General features: G+C 44.2%; 2 protein-coding genes across 5 annotated transcripts in view; both read left to right on the forward strand.

Moving 5' to 3' along the window:
* Positions 1-13,139, forward strand: part of Slc25a54 (solute carrier family 25, member 54) — a 58,827-nt gene extending 45,688 nt beyond the window's left edge. For 3 of the 4 annotated variants that reach the window (XM_017591123.3, XM_039103171.2, XM_039103170.2), the window contains one exon: positions 392-13,139. The gene's annotated coding sequence lies outside the window, so the exon portion shown is untranslated. The remainder of the gene's footprint in view (positions 1-391) is intronic. The other variant, XM_017591124.3, reaches the window with a different exon arrangement.
* Slc25a24 (solute carrier family 25 member 24) overlaps positions 4,088-21,796 on the forward strand; it is a 37,863-nt gene continuing 20,154 nt past the window's right edge. The window contains exons 1-3 of the mRNA NM_001127544.1: positions 4,088-4,334; positions 13,052-13,178; positions 16,705-16,792. Coding sequence (NP_001121016.1) covers positions 4,152-4,334; positions 13,052-13,178; positions 16,705-16,792 — 398 coding nt within the window. The 5' untranslated portion in view covers positions 4,088-4,151. The remainder of the gene's footprint in view (positions 4,335-13,051; positions 13,179-16,704; positions 16,793-21,796) is intronic.

The following is a 21,796-nucleotide window of genomic DNA, read 5'->3' on the forward strand; positions in this document are numbered from 1 at the left end:
AATCGCTGGAGTGATTTGCTCAGGTCAATAGCTTACACTCTTTCCTTCCATTATGAGAAAGACTGGCTAACATTTCTTAATTCTGCTTGCGTTCTCAACAGCCCCTACTTATTTGGGCCCTCTCAGGTAATCTGACTGAACCTGACTGGTGGAGCTGGAGGTGGGGCACCTCCTGGATGAGCTGGAAGCCAAGGGTGTGACTCAGCAGGTTATCTCTAAAGCTCTTCTTCTGAGTCATTGCTTTTTATTTGCATGGTGAATGGGACCGATAGGAGTCCTGAAGTTGGCTGAGGAATAATGCTGTGATAGCCTAGTATTTCACTTTTACAACGGGATGACTATTGTGGGAACTCTGTTAATAGTTCTGCATTACCTTTCTTTACTTCATTAGCAGATATCAACTGTACAAGATGAGCATTTCCTCTGTGTCATTTTCCTACATTATGCCATATCGTGATCACATTCAACAACAAACTGGTTAAAAGGTGAGCAAAGGACTTGGATAGACATTTCCCCCAAGAGAATATACAAACGACACAAATAAGCAAAGAAAAACTGCTTGGCGTTCCTGATCACAGGGAAAGCAATTTAAAGCCTCAAGGACATCCCATCTCACGCTGCCGCCATGATGGCTATCGTGGAGAAGCCAGCCAGGGCTGGTGAGCATTTGGAGAAGCTGGGACTCCGAGTACTGTTGATGGAGCACAGAGCCATGGAGAAGAGTTCTGAGCGGACCTCATGAGACCAAAAGCAGGATGACTGCATGGCCCAGCAGCCTACACTATTTCAAAAGCAATTCAGAGCAGGGTCTTAAGGGACGATCTGCTCCTCTATGCTCATCTCAGCATTGCCTGCAATAACCAAAATGTACAGCCACTTGAAAGTCCCCACACCTGTGAATAAACGGTGGTGTATGCATACAATGGAATGCCATTTCTACTTTGAAAGACCATCCTGATGTATAGAGAGTACATATGGATGAACTAGTCACAAAGGCTAAACATATGTACCCTAGAGTGATCAGAGCCATAGAGGCAGGTGACTGCCAGTGGCTTGGGAGGGAGAGGTGGCAACTGGAGGTACAGATGGTTGTGAGCCGCCATGTAGGTGCTGGGTACCAAACTCAGGTCCTCTGGAAGAGCAGCCAGTGCCTTCACTGCTAAGTCATATCTCCAGCCCCCACCCCAGATTTCTTATAGTGTCAGAACCCTTTAGAAACGATTATGTTGTTTTCTGTCTCCCTGGACTGGAAGATAGGCTCCATGAACACAGGGCTTCAGCTAGTTTTCTTCATTGTCGTCTTTGCTATTTGGAGGTCTGTAGGTTGCACATAGCAGGCATTTAATGAATATTAACAGTTGTTTTGTATTCGGTAGACGGCAAGGGTTTATTATACCACCTCTTGTTCTCAGTCTTTTTTCAACCTTAATTCTGGCCTTTTCTTCTTAGAATGTTTATATTGCAATATAGTACCTAATTCTAAGGTAATTCAGGGAAGTTATGTCTAAAATAATTAATGTTATTGAAGTTTCCCTACCACCTTTTGTGTGTTCTTGTGTGTGTGCTCGTATGTGTGAGTATGCATATGGAGGCAGGAGGGTGACATCAGGTGGCTTCCTTAATCTCTTCCTACCTCACACACATTTGCAAGTGCCAAGGCATGTGCATGGAGGTCAGAAGGCACTTGCTGGGGGTCAGTTCTTTCTCACTGTGTGGGTCCCAAATGTCAAACTCAGGTCAACAGGATTAACCACAGGTATCTTTACTTGCTGAGTCTCCATAGACCCCCCTTTTTTCATTTGAGTCAGGGTCTCTCATGAACCCGAAGCTTGCCTTTTCAGGAGAGATTGGCTGGGTAGCAAGCTCTAGTGATGCCCATCTGTGCCTTTACAAGGCTGGGATTATAGGTGTGCCCTGCCATGTCCATCTTTCTTTGTTTTTGTTTTGTTTTAGATGTAGGTGATAGGGGCTTGAAAGCAGGTCCTCATGCTTATGAAGCAACCATTTTATCAACCGAGACATCTTCCCAGCTCTCCCCACCCCAATCCTGTATTGCACTGTAACTTAACATGCTTTTTTTTTTTTTTTTTTTTTTTTTTTGGTTCTTTTTTTCAGAGCTGGGGACCGAACCCAGGGCCTTGCGCTTCCTAGGTAAGCGCTCTACCACTGAGCTAAATCCCCAGCCCCAACATGCTTTTAATTTACCTTCTGAAGCCATGAACCTTCCTAGGATCTACATTTCCAATAGCTTAACACTTCATTGTCCTGTGCTGTAATAAAACTGTAGCTAAGAATTTTGTCTTCCTCCAGCCTGTGGTCACTTCTATCATTGTTCCTGGCTTAAACATCCCTGACTACTCCGTGGCCCTCTGAACTGTGTTTGCTTTGAACTTTCCCTCCTGCTAGAAGGTAGGAAACAGGTATGAGAGTTAGGCTATTAAACAGAGTGGATGAAGACCATGGATGCAGTGCAGAGGTGAGAATGCCACATCCTCTTACCTGATTCTGTTGTTCCTGTGTTTGCAAAGACAAAAGCAGCCAAGCATTGTCACATACAGGTATCTGTGATGGTGTGCATATGCTTGGCCCAGGGAGTGACACTGTTAGAAGGTGTGGCCTTGTTGGAGGAAGTGTGTCACTGTGGGATGGGCTTGGAGACCTTCCGCCTAGCTGCCTGGGGATGCTCAGTCTGCTCCTGGCCTCCTTCGGGTGAAGATGTAGAACTCAGCTCCTCCTGCACCATGCCTGCCTGGATGCTGTGATGCTGCCATGCTCCCACCTTGATGATAATGGACTGAACCTGTGAACCTGTAAACCAGTCCCAGCTAAATGCTGTCCTTTACAAAACTTACATTAGTCATGGTCTGTTCACAGTAATAAGACCCTAACTAAGACAGTATCTTTTTTTTTTTTTTTGGTTCTTTTTTTCGGAGCTGGGGACCGAACCCATCTTTTTTTTTTTTTTAACTATTCTTTATTATGCGCGTTAGCTCAGGCCCTAAGTGTACCCGGTGAAGCCGAAGTTGGCATTCTCCATCTCCTCCTTGGTGTGTACCCCTTAAAGCTCACCGATGAGTGGTGGCACCTGTCGTGTGATATGGAACACAGACTCTAATTTCCAAGACTACAGCACGGAAGCAACAGAAGCACAGAAAGTGGTTTCGGGATAATTTTTATTATCATCAGGCAGCTCTTATCTGCAGGCTCTATTTATACACAGTATATTTTAATGTACAGAATGGCAAGGAGGAGGTAAATCCAAGTCCCCACTTTTGAAGAAACAAGTGGTTTTAGTTCCCGTTCTACATACCCGAAGACAACTGGACATAAGCAGCAGCGACTGCATTGAGAACATTCCAGAGAAGGACATTTCACCCGAGGGCAAAGCAGAGGTTCATATTCTCATTTTACAGACAGAACCTATCCAGGGAACTTACTCCTGTCTTTGGAATTACATAGCCGAAGGGCCAGGCCTCGAAGTCTCCGTAGTTCCAATGTGTCCCCCGTTATCCCAGAAACCGTGTCTCACCTGAACTATAAATGGCAAAAATCAGGACCTCACCTGTCTTGAAGGGAAGGAGCTGAAGTTTCTTTGCGTGCTGTGGGAAGGTACTCATTGTGCTGCATCTCCCCTCCTTTCTCTACAGTCTCCTGGGCCCCTTTCCTCTCCCTTTGGTCTGATAGCTGTTTGACTCCCTGTCCCAGATATCCACCCACTGTTGTCTTTCTGGTGAATTCAAAGAGCAGAATTCCGTCTTCCAGCCCTATAGGCCTTTGGGGTCGAGCAACCTGCTCATCAAACTACCTCCTTTCCCCAAGCTTTAATAATCTGTCGGCGAAGCTTGCGGCTTTGAGGAGCTTTGGAAAAGCAGAAACCCTCCCGGCTCCCTAGCACCCTGTCCTACCTGCCTGCAGGTTCCGGAGGCTGGAGGATGGCCCATCCCCTCCCAACCGCCAGCTAGGCCAGGGCCAGGGCCAGCTCCGCCCCGAGCAGCAGCTGGGCGGCCACACCCTGTGCCGAGCTCGGTTCCTGTGAGCCAGAAGCCTCGCCCCCCGAAGACGCTCCAGACGCTCGGAGGCCACCGCCTCACTCCACCAGGCCTCAGCACTCGGATCCTGCCTCGCCAGCTCGCCGCGAATTCCCCCCGACCATGCTGCGCTGGCTGCGGGCCTTCGTGCTGCCCACCGCCGTCTGCCAGGACGCGGAGCCGCCCACGCGCTACGAGACGCTCTTCCGGGCGCTGGACCGCAATGGGGACGGCGTGGTGGATATCGGAGAGCTGCAGCAGGGGCTGCAGAGCCTGGGCATCCCGCTGGGCCAGGCCGCCGAGGAGGTGGGTCGCTGCGGGGTGTTGGGGTGGCCGCTGACGCTCCCGGGACACAGCCAAGTCCCGGGAGGGCGTTGGCCTGAGGCCAGGCAAGAAGGAGGAGGAACTATGCCTGCCGGCACGCTGGAAGAGCTCCAGAGAGTTGGATCTGGAAGGCAGCGGGTGTTTTCCCAGATAAATTAGTGTTGCACACTTAAAACTTTCAACACTTTAGTTCTGAGAGCATCTCTGGTTCTTGGTTCATCACCTGTCCTGTCCTTTGCAAACTTCTCATGATTGTCCTGCTGTCAGACTTGAGTGAGTCCGGACTTGAAGTAGCTTTGTTACAACTAGAGTTTATTGTTTCAAAAATTTTTTTTGTTAAAACCGGCCATGCTCCCAGCTGCTAGTCGAGGTAGAAAGGCCACTTTCCGTTTTTATGACATTCTAAGTTAGTGCCCTGAGAGCACACATTGATCTTAAGGGTTGACCTGTTGCAAAGCAGTTGGGAGTTTCTCTGACTCATATGAATTGTGCCTCTGACATCCAGGCCCCTTGGCAGGGTGGGGACACTAGATCTGGAACTTGTCCAGCCTGCTGTCTTACAAGAGGACACTGACTTTTCTATCTTAAGAGGAACGTGCTTAAGTTACTGAGGGGGCCACCAACTGTTCTGTACCTATATTTAAAACTCCTCCCTCAGTCATTCAGTGTCAATGGCATTAATGGAGGCCTCTTCACTTTAGTTTGTCCTCTTAGTAAGTTACAACTTTGTTTGTTTATTTTTTGGAAGCTACCCATTTTGCCCAAGGCAGTATTATATAGAACTTTACAGAACTGCAGGGTCCCCTCTTCTTCCTGATCTCTTCTCTTCCCATCCTCACTCTGGCCATAGGTTTGCCTATTCAATGCACTTTCTAAAAGAACAAGTTTGAGTGTGTGTCCTACTTGCTCTGGGTTGACTCATTTCCTCCCGTTTCATGAATCAAAGGCCTGCCTGGCTACTTTTGAGTGATAATATCTCTCCAGTCACCCTGTGACTGCATCTTGCAGGCATGTTGCCGGTTATTTGTTGTTTTTATTATTCTCCTCCAGGTGTTTTCTAAAGTCACTGACATGATTTCTTTGGCTCATGTATCATTTTAGGTGTGCTTTAAATTTCCCAATATGTTTTCGTTCTTTGAAAATGTGATGCATCTGGTGCATGCCTACAATCCCAGGACTCTGAGAGCGGAGGCTGGAGAATTGTCACAAGTTACAGGTTAACTTGGGCCCTGTCCTCTCCTTATCTAAGTCAAACTGGAGTGAACTGAAACAAAGAGCAACAGACCTCAAGACCCCCAACCCCACAATAACAACAAACGATCCTACAATAACAGCCCCCAGACAACTTAGAGTCAGAGGAAAAGTCTGTCATTTAACAAAAGTATTGCATATAAATTACATAAAAACTATATGTATATGAATATAAACATATAGAACAGGGCAACCTATGTCACTAATAAATGTATATATTTTGTATACATATAACACACATACATACATACATATAACACACGGACACACACACACACACACACACACACACACACACATATATAGTTGACATAGTCAACTATTCCCAGCATTAAGGCATTCTTCTTCTATAAATGTTTCCATCCTGAAAGATAAATTCCTTTACATTTTTACTTTTTTGCTCTGCTCTGTGGACTGCCGTATGCCTTCACCCAGTCTACTGGTTCAAATGCTAATCTCTTCTAAAATTCCTTACAGACACACCCAGGAATGTCTTTATTGGATACCTGAGTATCTTTTTCATACTAATCAATTTGGTACATAAAGCTCACCATTATATCTGGGAAACTGGGGCCAATAAAATACTTCAATTTGATGACTCAGTCAAAAGATACTAACCAAGGCATGGTCAAACACTGTTATATTGCCGAGGACTGAAGAGATGGTCTATTGAGTATGCAGGGGTAAGAACTGTGAATGACTCCAAGTTCCAAGGCAATAGTTTGCCCCTAAGACAGGTGTTTACCTTGAGGGAAATCCCTATAGAGTCTCACCTAATTTTGCCTCTTTCTCACATTTCCAAGCTTTTTAGAATAAGTTTAGTACATAGAGGAGAGCAAGTGTCTATATTTAAGCTTTTCAGATTTTATACTGCTTTTTACATTTATTTATTATATATGTGCACAAACTTGTATTCCATGGTGCACATGTGGCGGTTGGAGGACAGCTTGCAGGAGGCAGTTCTCTCTCGGGGGAGCGAGCTCGGGTTGTGGGGATTGGCGGCAAGCACCCTTACCATCTTGCCGGCTCTAGTGTCTTTATATTTTGGTACAAAAAATGCCTGCATAGAATGTAGAAAGTAGGTATAAAGTGCACAGCAGTGAACCATTGGCAGGCCTTCCGAAATTACTGGCAGAAGACAAAAGACTGTGGCAGGCAGTCCTGAGGCAAAATTAGGAGCCAGCCTGATATGAAATTGCTGTGCTACACTTTTGATGCTCAGACCTCTACTTTCTCTTTTTAAAATTTATTCCTTAAAAATTTCATACATGGGTATAATGTATGCGTCATATCCACTCCGTTCCCTCTCTTCACCTTCTCCTAGCCTCCTCCCCGATGTATTTCCCTTTCAGCCTCACATCCTTACTGTTTAATTAATTAATAAACACAGCCTGTATGTGACTCGTTGTGGGGTCATCCACTGGCATGGACTATCCACCCTGCCAAAGGCAGCGGCTGCCTGTCCAAAGCTCCCCAGCTAGGGGTGGAGAGTCAGGAGCCTGTCCCACTCCAGGCTCACGCTCCAGGCTCAGGTTTTTTAACTGGTTTGGTGTTTCATAGGCTTTGTGCAGCTAACCACACTGCTATGGGTTCATGTGTGCATCAGCCACATCAAGTGTGGAGAATGGCGTTTCTCTGCACTCTGTGCTACCTCTGGCTTTTACAGCATCCTTTGTATCAGCTTCCATGATATTCCTTTAGCCCTTGACTATGAGGTTAAAAGAGAAAATTCATGCGAGTTCTCCTAGGACTCAGGGTTGTGAACCCAGGTCTCTTGCAAATGCAGCTAGTAGTCTTAACTTCTGAGCCATCTCTCTAGTCCCACAAAAAGAAGGCTTTATTGCTCATGGGGAACAGGGTAAGTATACTGCAGAGAAAGCGGAGTCACGCCTGACATATTCGGGCAGAGAATACACCTCTACAGCAGGTACCCATGTGACCACACGGAAAAGACCCGAGTTATCACCAAGATAATGAGCAAAGCCAGCCGATAGGATTTTCAAGGTTGATAGGGAAGAATAAGTTACAAGGCTGATAGTATCAGGTTATAACATGCAAGCATTTTATCAGACATCTCTCTTCACTTTTGGAAATGGCTCGGATTGTTGTCTGCTTATTGACTTTTATATAGGTAACTCTTATGCTAGAGTTTCAGGGATACACTGATGGCTCCTCTTGGTCTCGTTCACTGCTGTGCCCCCAGCTTAGTGAACATTGCCTTACAGTGTTCGGTGGCTTCAACTAAATAGAAATCTTTATACTATTTCGGGGGGGGGGATCTTTCTAATCATCTCCACTTTATACTTGAAGCCTCTAAGAATTAAATAACTTGACCAAGACTCTGATTCTAGCATTTGACCCCTCGTCTGATTCCATAGCCCGTAATATAGCATAACTAGCTAATGTATGACAGACAATGAACCATGCCTCTCAGTAAACTTCATTCAACCAGCAAACCCTTTCGCTGTTTTCATAAATCCAATCAGAGAACTCTAGCCTCACTGTTTAAAAGGTAAAAAAAGTTTGAACTCAGAGTGAACAAGAGAGGTTAAGTCACCTCTTACAGAATGTCGCTTTGTGGAAGCCTACTTATCTATATGGGTAATAACTAGAAAAATTATAAATAAATAATTCTGAATTGGTTAGGGTAAAAGAGAGGAGACACTTCATACAACAATCAGTAATTTACTGGAAGAATGAGAGAAATCAGAAGCAGAGAAAGGGAAATAAAGAGATACGCGTCCTTGCTGTAGTGAAGCCAGGGGACACAGGCTGCATCCTCACGAAAGCTAAGCGATACAATCCGTCCACACAGTGGCCTTCTCCAGCTTCAAAGCAAGACTGCAAAGCCATGGCAAACAACTTCGTCTTAAAATTGCCTGGAACCGAGCACATTTATTAAATCTCTAGCACTGAACCTGAGCTTTACTCTCTCCTGCCCCATTCTCTCTTTCTCTTCCATACACAGAAAATATTGCCACAAAAGTAAGTGTGGGCCAAAGAAGGCCCCCACCCCATGGTAAATTCACCCAGGCTGTCCTCCCCTTTATTAGCTGTCCTTGCTTTATTTGTAATTCCAAATTCTGGAATTAGACGAGGGCGGTGCTTCTCCGTCTTCTAAGCGAAACCATAGGAACAAACACACTTCCACCTAAGTCCCTTGACTCCCCATCAGCATTGCGCTGTGCTCCTCATGACTTCCGGGTCCAATCTCCAGTGTCCCGTGACTACTGCTTTCATCAGAGTATTAGATAATACATAAATATTAGGACCAGCTCTTTAAAATGTCTAGGATAACCTTTGACTTAAAAGCGAAACAGAAAAGCCAGAAAGAGGTTGCAGAAGGAGATGGGTGAGGGCAGAGGAGAATACGATGACATTAAATGTGGCAGAGATTAGAGATTTATGGGAAGTGAATAGTAACAAAACACTGTCCCCTGTTCCTCAGACCGCCACAGCTCACAGCCATCTATACGACCAATTCCAGGGGACCCTATGCCCTTTACTGACCTCCCCCAGCACCAGCACTCGTGAAACACACATAAAGACAGATGCAGGCAAAATGCTCACACACAAAATAAAAACGTCTAAATTAAAATAAAATCCTTTTTTTTTGTGGGATAATTCTTTCACGATTGGGCCGCAGACAGTTTTGTGAAAGAGTCTGAAATGTTGGCCCTGCTCAGCAACTCTTGGGAAAGGGTCTATTGCGAAGTTTACAGCAGTCCAGCCGCTGTGCAATCTCCTCCTTGAGGGGCCTGTCTAGGATACGTGATGGTCTCTGTCCATCTCTTCGCACTCAGTGTGATGAAGTATAGAGCCAAAGTTAACCGAGAATGGCAGAATTAAATTTTCTCTTGTGAATTTTAATTCCTAATTAAAATATTTATTTATTCATTTAATTTTGAGTGAAGGTCTCATTATTGCTTTAGCTCAGGTTGGCCTGGTACCTTGGGATCCTTCTAGCTGATCCTCAAGTGTTAGGTGAGTACCACCTCACTGGGCAATGTCCAACTTTCCCATTTCACTATTAAAAACACTAAGTTTGGAAAATAAGTTACATAGAGCAGGGAGTTTTTCTGTAAAACTGCATTTCCACAATTTTACTGGAGCAGGATGAGGGGCCACAGATAAACAAATAAGGGGTTCAAGGGCGTCCCCTGGCTCTGGCGGGGGTGCAGATTTAAAAGGAAAACAAAACACAGATACAGATAATATGTCTTCTGCCTTCTCATTGGAGTCCAGCTGCCTTCATTTCTGGCCATTTGGGGATTATCCTCTTGGTGCCTCTCAACAGGTGCCCAGAGGAGCAATTTTGCCCTCAGAGCGACTATAGATTTTGGGTGAAAATAAAAGATAAAAAGATACCAGGAGGTGGAGATGGAGGGAACACAGAAGAAAAGGTCCACACAGGCTATTTTTCTCTCTGTTTTTATGACAGCCACCCTGTGCCTCACCCTGAAAAGAGGATTCCTGGGCAGGTGTAACCTTCCTACTGACTAAACCTGGTTGGCTCAGATGATCTGGCCTTAAGCTCAGCGGTGGAGTGATTAGTGATTTTCCAGCGCGTGCGCGTGCGTGTTCTAACATATTCTTTCCCCAGCACCACAGGAAACAATGATAACAACAAGCCACAAAACACATCCGATCTTCCAAAAGTGGTCAGGCCACCTCTACTCCTGTTAGCGGATTATGGAGCAGTAGCCCAGTTCCGAAACTCTGCTCTTGGCATTTTTTCAAAACAAAGACAAGACAGAAAACAAGATCCCCGTTTTAGAAGATCAGGTCTCTGGAAGTTTCTGGCAGGAGGGTAGGGGAGTTGGGCATGGCTGGCTCTGTCTTGCTTTTGTGGAGCGTCTGATGGAGGCTCTGGTGTGTGGACTTGTGGGCAGAATCCCTCTCCCTGAGTTCTCACTGGTTCTTGTGCTCCTTTTATTCCCAGAACAGTTAGGATGAGCACTCCCTCGGGCGCAATGACCCCTGCAGGTAGGTGCTTTGCTTTTGGCCCTTCTCCTTCCATGGGAATATATCTACTACGTCCCATCCCAGGGACTTCTGAGCTTAGAGGGCCACTGCAGGGGTTATCTTAGCCACAGGAGATCACAGATAGATAGCTACTACAGCTTTTTGGTATCTGGACCATGTTGAAGATGTCCTTGAGCTTAAGAAAGGTCTGACAGGTTTAGGAGGTCATTAGCCTCTGGAGGATGACCAGGTGACCTTCATGAAGCTCAGGGTCCGGACCTAGGACCTCTAGAGAGGCCTCCTGAAGCCCAGTGAAGCCAAATCTCAAACTTGACCTTGGCCGTTTGAGTTGATGCTTGTTTACCTGCTTTTGTTTATGAAGACTGATCCAGGGGCTGCTGATGTAGCTAGTCAGTAGCGTGTTCCACTAAACCAGGAACACATAGACCATTGTGGTGGTGCAGGCCTTTAATCCAAGCAGTCAGGATGCAGAGGCAGGAGGATTAGAAATCTAAGGTCATCCTCACAGCTAACACCCTCAAGAATACTTCTGAGTTTTCTATGAGACTAGAACAAAATTTCTGATGACTTTTGCTCTTGGCTATAGTTTTGTGTTTTGGAACTTGCATGAGCTTTCGAAACCTCAAAGCCCAGGAAGGCATTGCCCCCTGATCCTTCTCATTGTGGACGGAGCATTCGAATCTATGACTCTATGAGAGCCGTTCTGATTCAAACCACCACAGGCTCTGGGCCCAAGATATGCCACGGGTTTAGAGCCCTGGGACATTTTCTCCTCACGTGTTTGGGGCTCAGTGGTAGTTGGGAACAATTAGGTTTTGTTTCTGCTTTTAAGGGGGTACCATTGGTAAGTCATCTTCATCCTCATCCTATTAGATGCAAAGACTGTTAGAGTCTTTAAGCTTCTGTTGACCAGTTGTCTTTAAAGCTGACTGCGGATGTCAATTACTGCACTGTGGTTTCTTAGTCTTTTGCTACGGTTGGGATAAAGGTTTCTCAAAGGTGGCCATTTTAATGACTTGGCGCTCTCTAGAGATCTATTGTGAGGTGGTGGTGGACCTCCTCAGGTCTTAAAGGTGGGAACTTTAAGAGTTGGGAATCTTCCAGATGGGGGTGACTGCTGGGACCCTGCTCTCTCTTCTTTCTTTTTTTTTTTTTTGGAGCTGGGGACCGAACCCAGGGCCTTGCGCTTCCTAGGTAAGCGCTCTACCACTGAGCTAAATCCCCAGCCCCTCTTCTTTCAAATACGGTGTGTATGTGTTTTTTCTTATTTGATGTCAGTTAGCCTTGCAGAAGGAATCCTGGATTCTGTCATAAACAAGTTCAGTCTTCTGAAACTCACTTTCTCCTTTTCAACATTTTATTTTCCTGAAAATCTTCTTGGCAAAAGGTTTGAGGCTTTGCATATCCATTGATTATGGATGAGGGGTCAATTATCAAAACTAAGAGAGAGCCATTCCTCCGGGGCTCTGCGCCAACCACCAGGGACATTCCACTAAAGAACTCTGGGCTTTTCCTCACATGAAGGTCACATTTCCTAAGCAGTTCTGTTGTGTCAGCTCTCATATGTCTGCAGCAGAAATTTCATTCATTTGGACCTAGAATTCAATTAATTTTTAAAGTAGAAATTTACATTGCATAGCAAGAGGTAAAAAAAGATCTTTTTATTATGAAAAATGATACATTTTAAAGTGATAATTTTGTATTGTTATTTTATACATTGGAGAGGCTGACTATACAGACAGATACTGGCCAGATCATAAATACAAATACTTAATGACTCAGCTCCTCCAGCTAGGAAACCTGGTCTTTAGAAATGACAGGCTTGGAGGAAGACAGTTGATGTTTCTAGTGATATTACAGGAAATTACATATTAGCTCCTGTTAGAATGCCCTCCCCAAGCGGCTGGAACTTGATTAGTCAACACTCCTTAAGTTAACACTAACAGCTCTCCTAATTTTTGTCTCCACTTTCAATTTTGGATTGAAGCCAGATATGCCCCCCATAAACCACACTGGGTTCTCCATTCCCAGCCAGCCATCCTGTGCTCAGGACAAACCTCCCCTTTCTTCTACAAAGCTTCCTGTGTTCTTCCCATCATTGCCTCTGTATCCGAGCACAGAGGACAGCAGCAAGCTCACAAGAAGTCGCCCTTGCTTTCCCCTTTGTTTCCACAGAGGGAATTATAAGATGATCCAAAAGAGAACCCTTAGCCTTCTCGTAAGTGTTAAATTGGCATCATCCACGGGTTGTAAAACTCGGGGAATCTTTACTCACCACAGGAAAGGCGGCAGAACTATGCCGCAATGCACAGTAACACATCTAGTTCACACTAGTATTTCTGTCTGAAAGAAAAGCAGCTAGTCTGCTTCTGGTCTACACACAATTAGTTCAGTACTTTAGCCCATGCTAACAATAGAATATCTTTAATTGATTTTTTTGTTTGTTTGTTTTGTTTCTGTAGAAAATTTTCACCACTGGCGATGTCAACAAAGATGGGAAACTGGATTTTGAAGAATTTATGAAATACCTGAAAGACCATGAGAAGAAAATGAAATTAGCATTTAAAAGTCTGGACAAGAATAATGACGGTGTGTCCTATGTCAGTTCCTATGAAAAGTCCTATGCTTTCGAGGCCAGGAGAACTCTAGGGGTCATTATTTGTGCATCGTGCCACTCATTTATTAATGTGATTGAGAGTTCATATTTTTTAAGATTTTATTTTGTGTGTATGTTTGTGTGTGTGTGTGTAGGTGTATATGTGTGTGGGCATGTGTGTGCATGTGTGTGTGTAGGTGTATATGTGTGTGTGCATGTGTGTGTGTGTAGGTGTATATGTATGTGTGTGCATGTGTATGTGTGTAGGTGTATATGTGCATGTGTGTGTGCATGTGTGTGTAAGTGTATATGTGTGTGCATGTGTATGTGTATGTAGGAGTATATGTGTAGGTGCATGTGTGTGTATGTAGGCGTATGTGTGTGTGCATGTATATGTGTATGTGTGTGTATGTGTGTATGTGTTTGTGTGCATGTGTGTGTGCATGTTTATGTGTATGTGTGTGTATGTGTGTATGTGTTTGTGTGCATGTGTGTGTGCATGTGTGTGTGCATGTGTGTGTGTGTGTGTGTGTGTGTGTGTGTGTGTGTAGGATAATGTACACACGAGTACAGGTGCCTGCAGAGACTGCAAGAGGGCATCAGATCCCTTGGAACTGGAGTTATATGTGGTTCTGAGCCACCCAGCATGGGTTGTGGGGACAGAACTTGGAGTCTCTGTGAGAGCACTCAGACATCTCTCTAGCCTTAAGAGTTCATATTTTTAGTGAAGAAAATCTATAGGTAGCTTTGTCTGCTGAATTAAAATATGCCACAAAATGTTAACTATTGAGATTATGCCGATCCCACTTACAGTTATGGTTAAAAAAATACTTTCGTACTTGTTTTTCCAATAGGAGGTATTTAATTTTTTTCATATATGGGTCTAACTATTATATACTGTAAAATTCAAAAACTTCATATCTTACACTTGGCAATCTTTTGGAAGGATTAATTTAGAAAACATAGTCTCTGGTCCTTAAAAAGATAATAGCACAGTTTGAGTCTGTGCCTTCTGCTACAGAAAGTAGCCTGGGAATGGAGCCCCAGTTAAATAGGAAGAAAAGCAGCAATGACCGTTGTGGTAGGAAACGAAACGTCCTAGAGCCCATGCCCAGAGGAGACCGCTGGCAGGGGAAGGCACTGACGAAGAGAACAGTGCAGCATAAACCTTTTCTGACTTACTGTGGTCGGGGCCACTCACCACAGAGTTGCTGTTCAAGAGAGAAGTTGGACAATATTGACTGAAAAAAGTATTGATCTTTTCAAGAGTCGTTTGCCAGTTTTTAATAAAAATCTCGATAGCAAATATTTTAACATGAGGACCATGTAGTCTGAGTTGTGGCTGTGTCTCAGCCAGAGTGTACGTAGGCAGATTGTGTGGCTGTGTTCAAATCAAGTGCACAGGCCTTATTTGGAGAGGCCGTTAGAGTGTATTAGCTACTGACTGGGACTGAACTCTAACTTAAAGTCGAATTCCTCCATACAACCAAACTTTTTGGATGGTTTCACTTATGATTCACAACAGCAAAGAGCTGAGCGTGTGGTGAAGGCGGAGTTGTGAGCGCCAATAAGCTTTGTGCGATGTCCCCTCAAGTCTAGCCTGAGTCCAATCCTCAGGCAAAATCCAGTATTTAACATTAACTTTCCTTCCTCCACGAAAACTTTCATCCCTACCTGGACCCTCTAGAGTTTAGTTGTGGAGACAATGTTGTCTGTGTGCTATTAATAGCTGTGAGCTGGGCCAGTCTCAGGGTCAACTGCCATGATCAAGTGCTCAGCCATCCCCCACATAAGTGGTGCACACATCATTGTCCACTCCAGGAAACAAATCGCAGGAAATAGCGATGAAGTGAACAATGCCTTGTGAGTAAATGTCGACTGTTCCCCCTTTCCTTACTGCTTTGTATGCATTTTGAGACAATGTATCATCAGAGGTTCGTGTTTTCATCAGAATTCCTTAACTTAAACATTTATAGCTTTTTTTTCTCATCATTTGTGGATCTTGTACTGGTGAATATTGCCACTTGTTAAAATTTAGCCTCAGAAGGAACTCCAAGGTGTGTATTTCAGTTATTCATGACCATGCACAGAAGAGTAAAACTTTAAATCACTGAACACAGGCGTGCCTTGTTGAGACGTAATGAGGGTTTTATTCTTAAAACTTAAATAAGGTGGCATTCTGCTTTGCTTTAGCTCTCAGACTGTAAACAGTGCTCTTTTTCAAGGTGTATTTAGTTTCGTGCATTTTGCATCTTTGTACATCTTTGGTGGACATTTTTTACTTTTCAAGATGCTCCCCATACAGGGTTCTAGTATCTCCAAGTCCAAGAAAGACATGGTGTGTGCCATGCCGAAGTGTAGATTCCTTAGAAAAGTTTTGCCAAGAGTTCAGTGTCCGTGACTCAGCAGTGTGCAGTCATGAGGTATCGGTCCCGACACACGAGGTAATGGTTCAGTTGGTGAAAATGCGTGAGAGCCGCTCGAAGGTGATTGCTAGTTCAGCATCTGCAGGAACGTCCCAGAATGTGGCTGCTTCATGTAACCTGAGTGTCCACTAAGTCTTTGAGTGTGGCCCGGAGGGACCTGAAGGGCTTAACTGTCGAAGATAACATCTCCCCCCACCACATTCTCCAGATTCCCTGCTAGTTTCTTATCTTCCCCGAACACCTTCATTTCTTTAGGCTCCTCTCTCAGAGGACATCTTCCCTTCCCCTTGTCCTTTGTGTGGCTTTCCTCCTCCCCACTTGCAAAAAAAAATTCCTCTTTTTACTTTATACAGCAGAGCGTCTTACTCTGAGTCAGGTTTCAGTCCTGTCCTGTCCTCCTGCCCCTCCCCTTCCTGTTCCTCTCTCATCCAGGTCCCCATCCCTCCTGCCCCTCTCTCACCTCCTCCCCCTCCTCCCCTTTCCCCCTCCTGGTCCCTGTCCCCCTCCCCCAGGATGTGAGCCACTTGAGGAGGAGCAGGGGTGCTTGTGTTTATATGGTGTGTGTTCTGTTTCCCCTCTCTCTTTTTCTCCTGATTTGTTCCCTCTGCCGCATGTTCAGGTTTCCCTTGTATTACGTTTTCCTCTCCCATTGTTTTTCTGCTGTTTCTGTATATTTTTACTGCCAGATTTCTCGGAGAACCCTGTTCTCTGTGGCTCAATTTCTTCATGTCTTGCTCCTTTTCACCTGGTCACACGCATATTAAATGGCCATTTACTTAGGCGGATGTGGCTATGAGCACTTTTACATGAGCAGTCCCTAAGAAGCTTTCTCCTGTTGCTTTCTCCCCTAGCAAGGCCGTGGGAGTTTCTGGCCTCCTATGTGGCCAGATGTCACTGTATATCCAATGTGTTTTATGATTACGGAATCAAACAGTATGTGTATATTTTTAAGGAACTGTGAAAATTTTGAGTATTAATGCTACAATGTGTGTTTAAGCAAATTGCTGGCTTACGTAAGGGCCCGGCGTTGCCCTGTTCATTCGGAAGTGTTCTCAGACTCTGAGCCTGACTGTGCTGTTTTCATTGTCTGAAGGGAAAATCGAGCCTTTTGAAATCGTCCAGTCTCTCCAGATGCTGGGCTTAAATATTTCTGAAAAGCAAGCAGAGCTGATTCTTCAAAGGTAAGCCCTCCACCCAACGGACAAACTGTTTGGATTTTACTGTGCTATCTCGTTTTTTTTTCTTTTTTCTTTTTTTTTTTTTCGGAGCTGGGGACCGAACCCAGGGCCTTCCGCTTGCTAGGCAAGTGCTCTACCACTGAGCTAAATCCCCAACCCCTGTGCTATCTCGTTTTAATGGCGGTTTCTGAGTGCTGCTTTAAAATGCCTCCTTCTGCCTCAGGATACCTCATTGCACCTGCCTGTTACGGTTTCTCCCTCCCTTCATTCTCGTCTATGTCTATGTGAACACGTATATCCACAGTGCGGGGATGGGAGATGGGTGCTCAAGCTGGGCCCCGTGTTTGTCAGAAGTCCTTAGGGGCACTGGGACAGCAGTGCATCATATGTAGAGATGGGGGTAAGGGTTTCCGTGCTACTTCAAGCATCTACTTTATCTACTTTGTGTAATGGGTGTTGTGTGTGTGTATACAACCCTGCTTCCCTTGTGTGCTTGGTGCCTGTGGAACTCAGAAGGGGTGTTAGGTTCCCCAGAAGTGGACTTACAGATTGTGAACCACCATGTATCTGCTGGGACCCGAACCCAGGTCCTCTGCAAGGGTACTTGGTGCTTTTAGTCTCTGAGTTATCTCTCCAGCCCCTGGTCATTACTATCTAAATCAACTTGTTTTCTTCCTTGTTTAAAATCAAGTACTAGCATGTGTTACTCTCTAAGGTAAGGACGAGGTTTGGGTGACATTTTCCTGGAATGTACCACGATCACATTCACCTCTCTATAAAACTCTCATCTTGTTTCCCTCCTGAGGACCTCCGTCACCCAAAAGTTCCCCTTCTAGTTACACCTTTAGAATTATCTTGTTTCTACATGAGAGAAAATATGTAATATTTGTTTTTCTTATTGTGATTATCTCCAGTCCCATCCATTTCCCTGAAATGACATAATTTATTTCTTCTTTATAGTGGTCAATTCTCTGATGTGTGTGTGTGTGTGTGTGTGTGTATGTGTGTATGTATATATGTATGTGAGTATGTGTGTATGTATGTATGTGTGTATGTGTGTATATGCATGTATGTGAGTGTGTACATGTATATGTATGTGAGTGTGTATGTGTATGTATGTATATGAATATGTGTGTGTATGTAAGTCTGTATGTGTGTATGTATATATGTGTGTATGTGTGTGTATGTGTGTATGTATGAATGTGTGTGTATGCATGTGTGTGTATGAATGTGTATGTGAGTGTATATGTGTGTATGTGTGTGTATGTAAGTCTGTATGTGTGTATGTATGTATGTGTGTATGTGTGTGTATGTGTGTATGTATGAATGTGTGTGTATGCATGTGTGTGTATGAATGTGTATGTTAGTGTATATGTATGTGTGTGTATGAATGTGTATGTGTGTGTATGTATGTATGTGAGTATGTGTATATGTATGTATGTAGTGTGTATATGCATGTATGTGAGTGTGTATGTGTATGTATGTATATGAATATGTGTATATGTATGTATGTAGTGTGTATATGCATGTATGTGAGTGTGTACATGTATATGTATGTGAGTGTGTATGTGTATGTATGTATATGAATATGTGTGTATGTATGTAAGTCTGAATGTATGTATGTGAGTGTGTATGTGTGTGTATGTGTGTATGTATGAATGTGTGTGTATGCATGTGTGTGTATGAATGTGTATGTGTGTGTGTATGCATGTTTGTGTATGAATGTGTATGTGAGTGTATACGTGTGTGTATGTGTGTGTATGCATGTGTGTGTATGAATGTGTATTGAGTGTATATGTATGTGTGTATGTATGTGTGTGTATGGATGTGTATGTGTGTGTGTATCTATTTTCCCCTTCATCTGTTGATAACATCTAGGTCGATTCCATGTCTTGGCTATTGTGAGCCATGCAGCAATGAGCACAGATGAGAAGTGCCTCTGAGGTGTGCTTTAGGGTCCTTGGGTACTTCCCCAGAATGGAATAGTAAGACAGCACGCCAGTTCTAGTATTGGTTTTTGAGGACTGTCCATGTTGACTTCCATAGTCATGCACATTCTCATCAACAGTGTAAAGCTTCCTCTCCCTCCTGCACCCACTGCATTTTGAATGGCTTAGGCAGTATGTCAAAATGGTTGTCATTCACATTTCTCTGATGGCTGAGGATTGTTGAACATTTTTCATGTATCTACTGCTCATTTATGAATCTTCTCTTGAGAACTGTCTAACTTATTTGGCCATTAGATTGTTTGTAGATGTTTAATTACATTTCTTTCTCATTTATTTGTTTTGTTGAAGAGGCTGTCTTTTGAGAAAAATCAGGTTCTTGTGACCAGGCATTTTGTTCCTATCTCTTGATTGAAGTGTTTTGTGTTAGCACTGTGCTACTGTTATTGCTCAGGCTTTGTAGTATAATTTAGCATCAGGTTCTGGGGGCACCTCCAGCATTATTCTTTTTTTTCTTCTAGAATTGGCTTAGCTATTTGGGGTCTTTGTGCTTTTACATGAATTTCGAGATTGTTCCTTTAAGTTCCGTGAGGAATGTCATTAGAATCTTACTAGGGATTAAACTAAATCTGTAGATTGTTTCTAGCAATATGGCGATTTGCACAGTAGTAATCCCGGCAATCCACGAGCGAGTGTGGAAGCTCTTTCCATGTTTAGTGACTTCCATTTCTCCTCAGTACTTTCTTTATATAGGAAGTTTTTATTGAGAAGGTTTTTCACTTTCTTGGCAAGGCTTGGTTCTAGTATTTATATCTTTTGTTTTGCAGCTATTGGGAATGAGCCGTTCCCTTCTTACAACGTTTGTTATTGGTGTATAGAAAAGCTCCTGGAGTCTGTATGTCACTTTTATACCTTACTACTCTACATGAAGTATCACCAGGTCGAAGCACTTTCTGGTAGAATCTTTAGGGTCTTTTAAATATGGGACATATTATCTGGAAATAAAGGCAGTTTGACTTGTTCCTTTCCTATTTGTAATTCCTTGCCTTTCTACTCTTGCCGAAGCTTCCAACACTGTACTAAATAGTGGGAATACTGAACACCATAACCTGTTCTTCATCTTAGAGGTAATTCTTCCATTTTACTTCATTCAATGTAAAGCTGTCTATAGGTTTGTCATAGGTAGCTTTTATTACGTTGAGACATAATAAAAATCTGCTCCTAGCTTTTCAGGACTTTATCATAGAGAGATGTAAAATTCTGTCAAATGTTTTTCCTGTATCTATTGAGACTATCATGTGATTTCTGTCCTTGGCTCTCCTATGTGCAACATTTACTTTATTGGCTCATGTATGTTGAACTGAAAGACCCCCGGTGCAGGGAGACCCTCACTCAAACCTCGGGATGACACGACCCCCAAGAACTCACATAAGACCATCCTTGCTGTAATTTAAATGAGGTTTATTGATAGGAACCAGTGCACTGGGGTTGAGACTCGTATCCTACGCATGGGCAGAGGAGTTCGACCACTAGTACCTAAGAGAAGGGGAATTTAAAGGAAGAAACCACAACGCAAGGGGGTAGGGAGGGCGTCATTGGAAAATGTCGAGAATACCAGTGAAAAATCGCAAGGAGAAGCTTCCTGTTTCTCAAGATTGTTTAACTTTATGGTCCACCAGTTCTTGGGAGAAGCTTCTTGCTTCTCAAGATTGTTTTCTAAGATTTTAATCTAACTTTATGGTCAACTAGTTCCTGGGAGAGAGTTGTTGAACCGGCTGGTGTAATCGTAGTTCCAGGGCCCGACCAGTTTCTTTCTTCTGCTCTAACTTTTGTCTAGGGGGCAACCTTAAAACTTCTACCTTTCAGAACCACTTAAAGATTTTATGCATATGAATCTTTGACTAGTGCGTGTGTGTGTGTGTGTGTGTGTGTGTGTGTGTGTGTGGTGTGTGTGTGTGTGTGTGTGTGTGTGTGTGTGTGTGTGTATGTGTACCAAGTGCTTTCAGTACCCACAGAGGTGAGAACATTTTATATGTGTGAATGTTTGGCTGGTGTGTGGGTGTGATTGTGTATGTGTGCATGTGTGTGCGTGTGTGTGTGTGTGTGTGTGTGTGTGTGTGTTTATACCATGTGCAAGCAGTACCTACAGAGCTGAGAACTGGGTGTCAAATCCTTTGGAACTGCAGTTACAAATAGTTTAATGTAGTTTAAATAGTTTAGTGTAGTGTCTGGCTGTGTGTCTGTCTTGCAGCTGGGGTGCTTGAGCACCTGTCGGCAAGCTACTCAGGGGAGACAGCACACAATCTGTGATGGGGTCTCAGTCTACGTTTTTCCCAATGAGAAACAGAAGAATCTGGGATGGATGCTGTGGTTCCCTGCCTCTGGATTACCCAGGATGCTGCTGGGAACCTTGGGGAGTTGGGAATGGGGATGTGGCAGGAAGGAATGGGATAGCTGAACCCAGGACCAGGGTGGGATCTGGTTTGGTTTCCAGTGAGTGTGGAGAGTACAGAGGAACTGGAAGAGAGAAGGCTTTCTCCCAGAAGTACACGCCTCCTTATGATAAAGGCCTCCCCCCACTCCACCCTTGAGAAGGAGAGGGTCCTTGCTTGTCCAAATTGCTTTATTGGATGGAGGATGCTTGCATCTCACTCAGGGTGAAGCAGGGATTAAACACCTTTTGTGGGAAGGGATACCCAGGAAGGAAGGGAAGCTCACTGGCTAAACACTTGGGGCCTATCTCATTAGCATAGAGAACTCCAGATTTGTATGCTACAGTGACTGGTTGTCATGGTTCTCAGTGGGGTGTTGTAGTCATGTGTTCCAGATCTGATAGGTTGGCAGGCGGCTGGCCTCATGCCTACTGTCCCAATTCTGAGATATCCCAGGGTTTACGCTGGCTCAGCTTTACCAGTTCTTCTGTCTGGTGGCTTGGTCCACTTGCCTCACAATGTAAGTGCTGGGTTGAACCCAGATCCTCTGGAAGAGCAGCTAGTGCTCTAACTCCCGCACATCTCTCCAGTCCCTGTGTCTTACGTCCTTGGAATGAAACTGACTTGAT

Source organism: Rattus norvegicus, chromosome 2 (genome assembly GCF_036323735.1).
Source record: "Rattus norvegicus strain BN/NHsdMcwi chromosome 2, GRCr8, whole genome shotgun sequence".
Taxonomy (NCBI): Eukaryota; Metazoa; Chordata; class Mammalia; order Rodentia; family Muridae; genus Rattus; species Rattus norvegicus.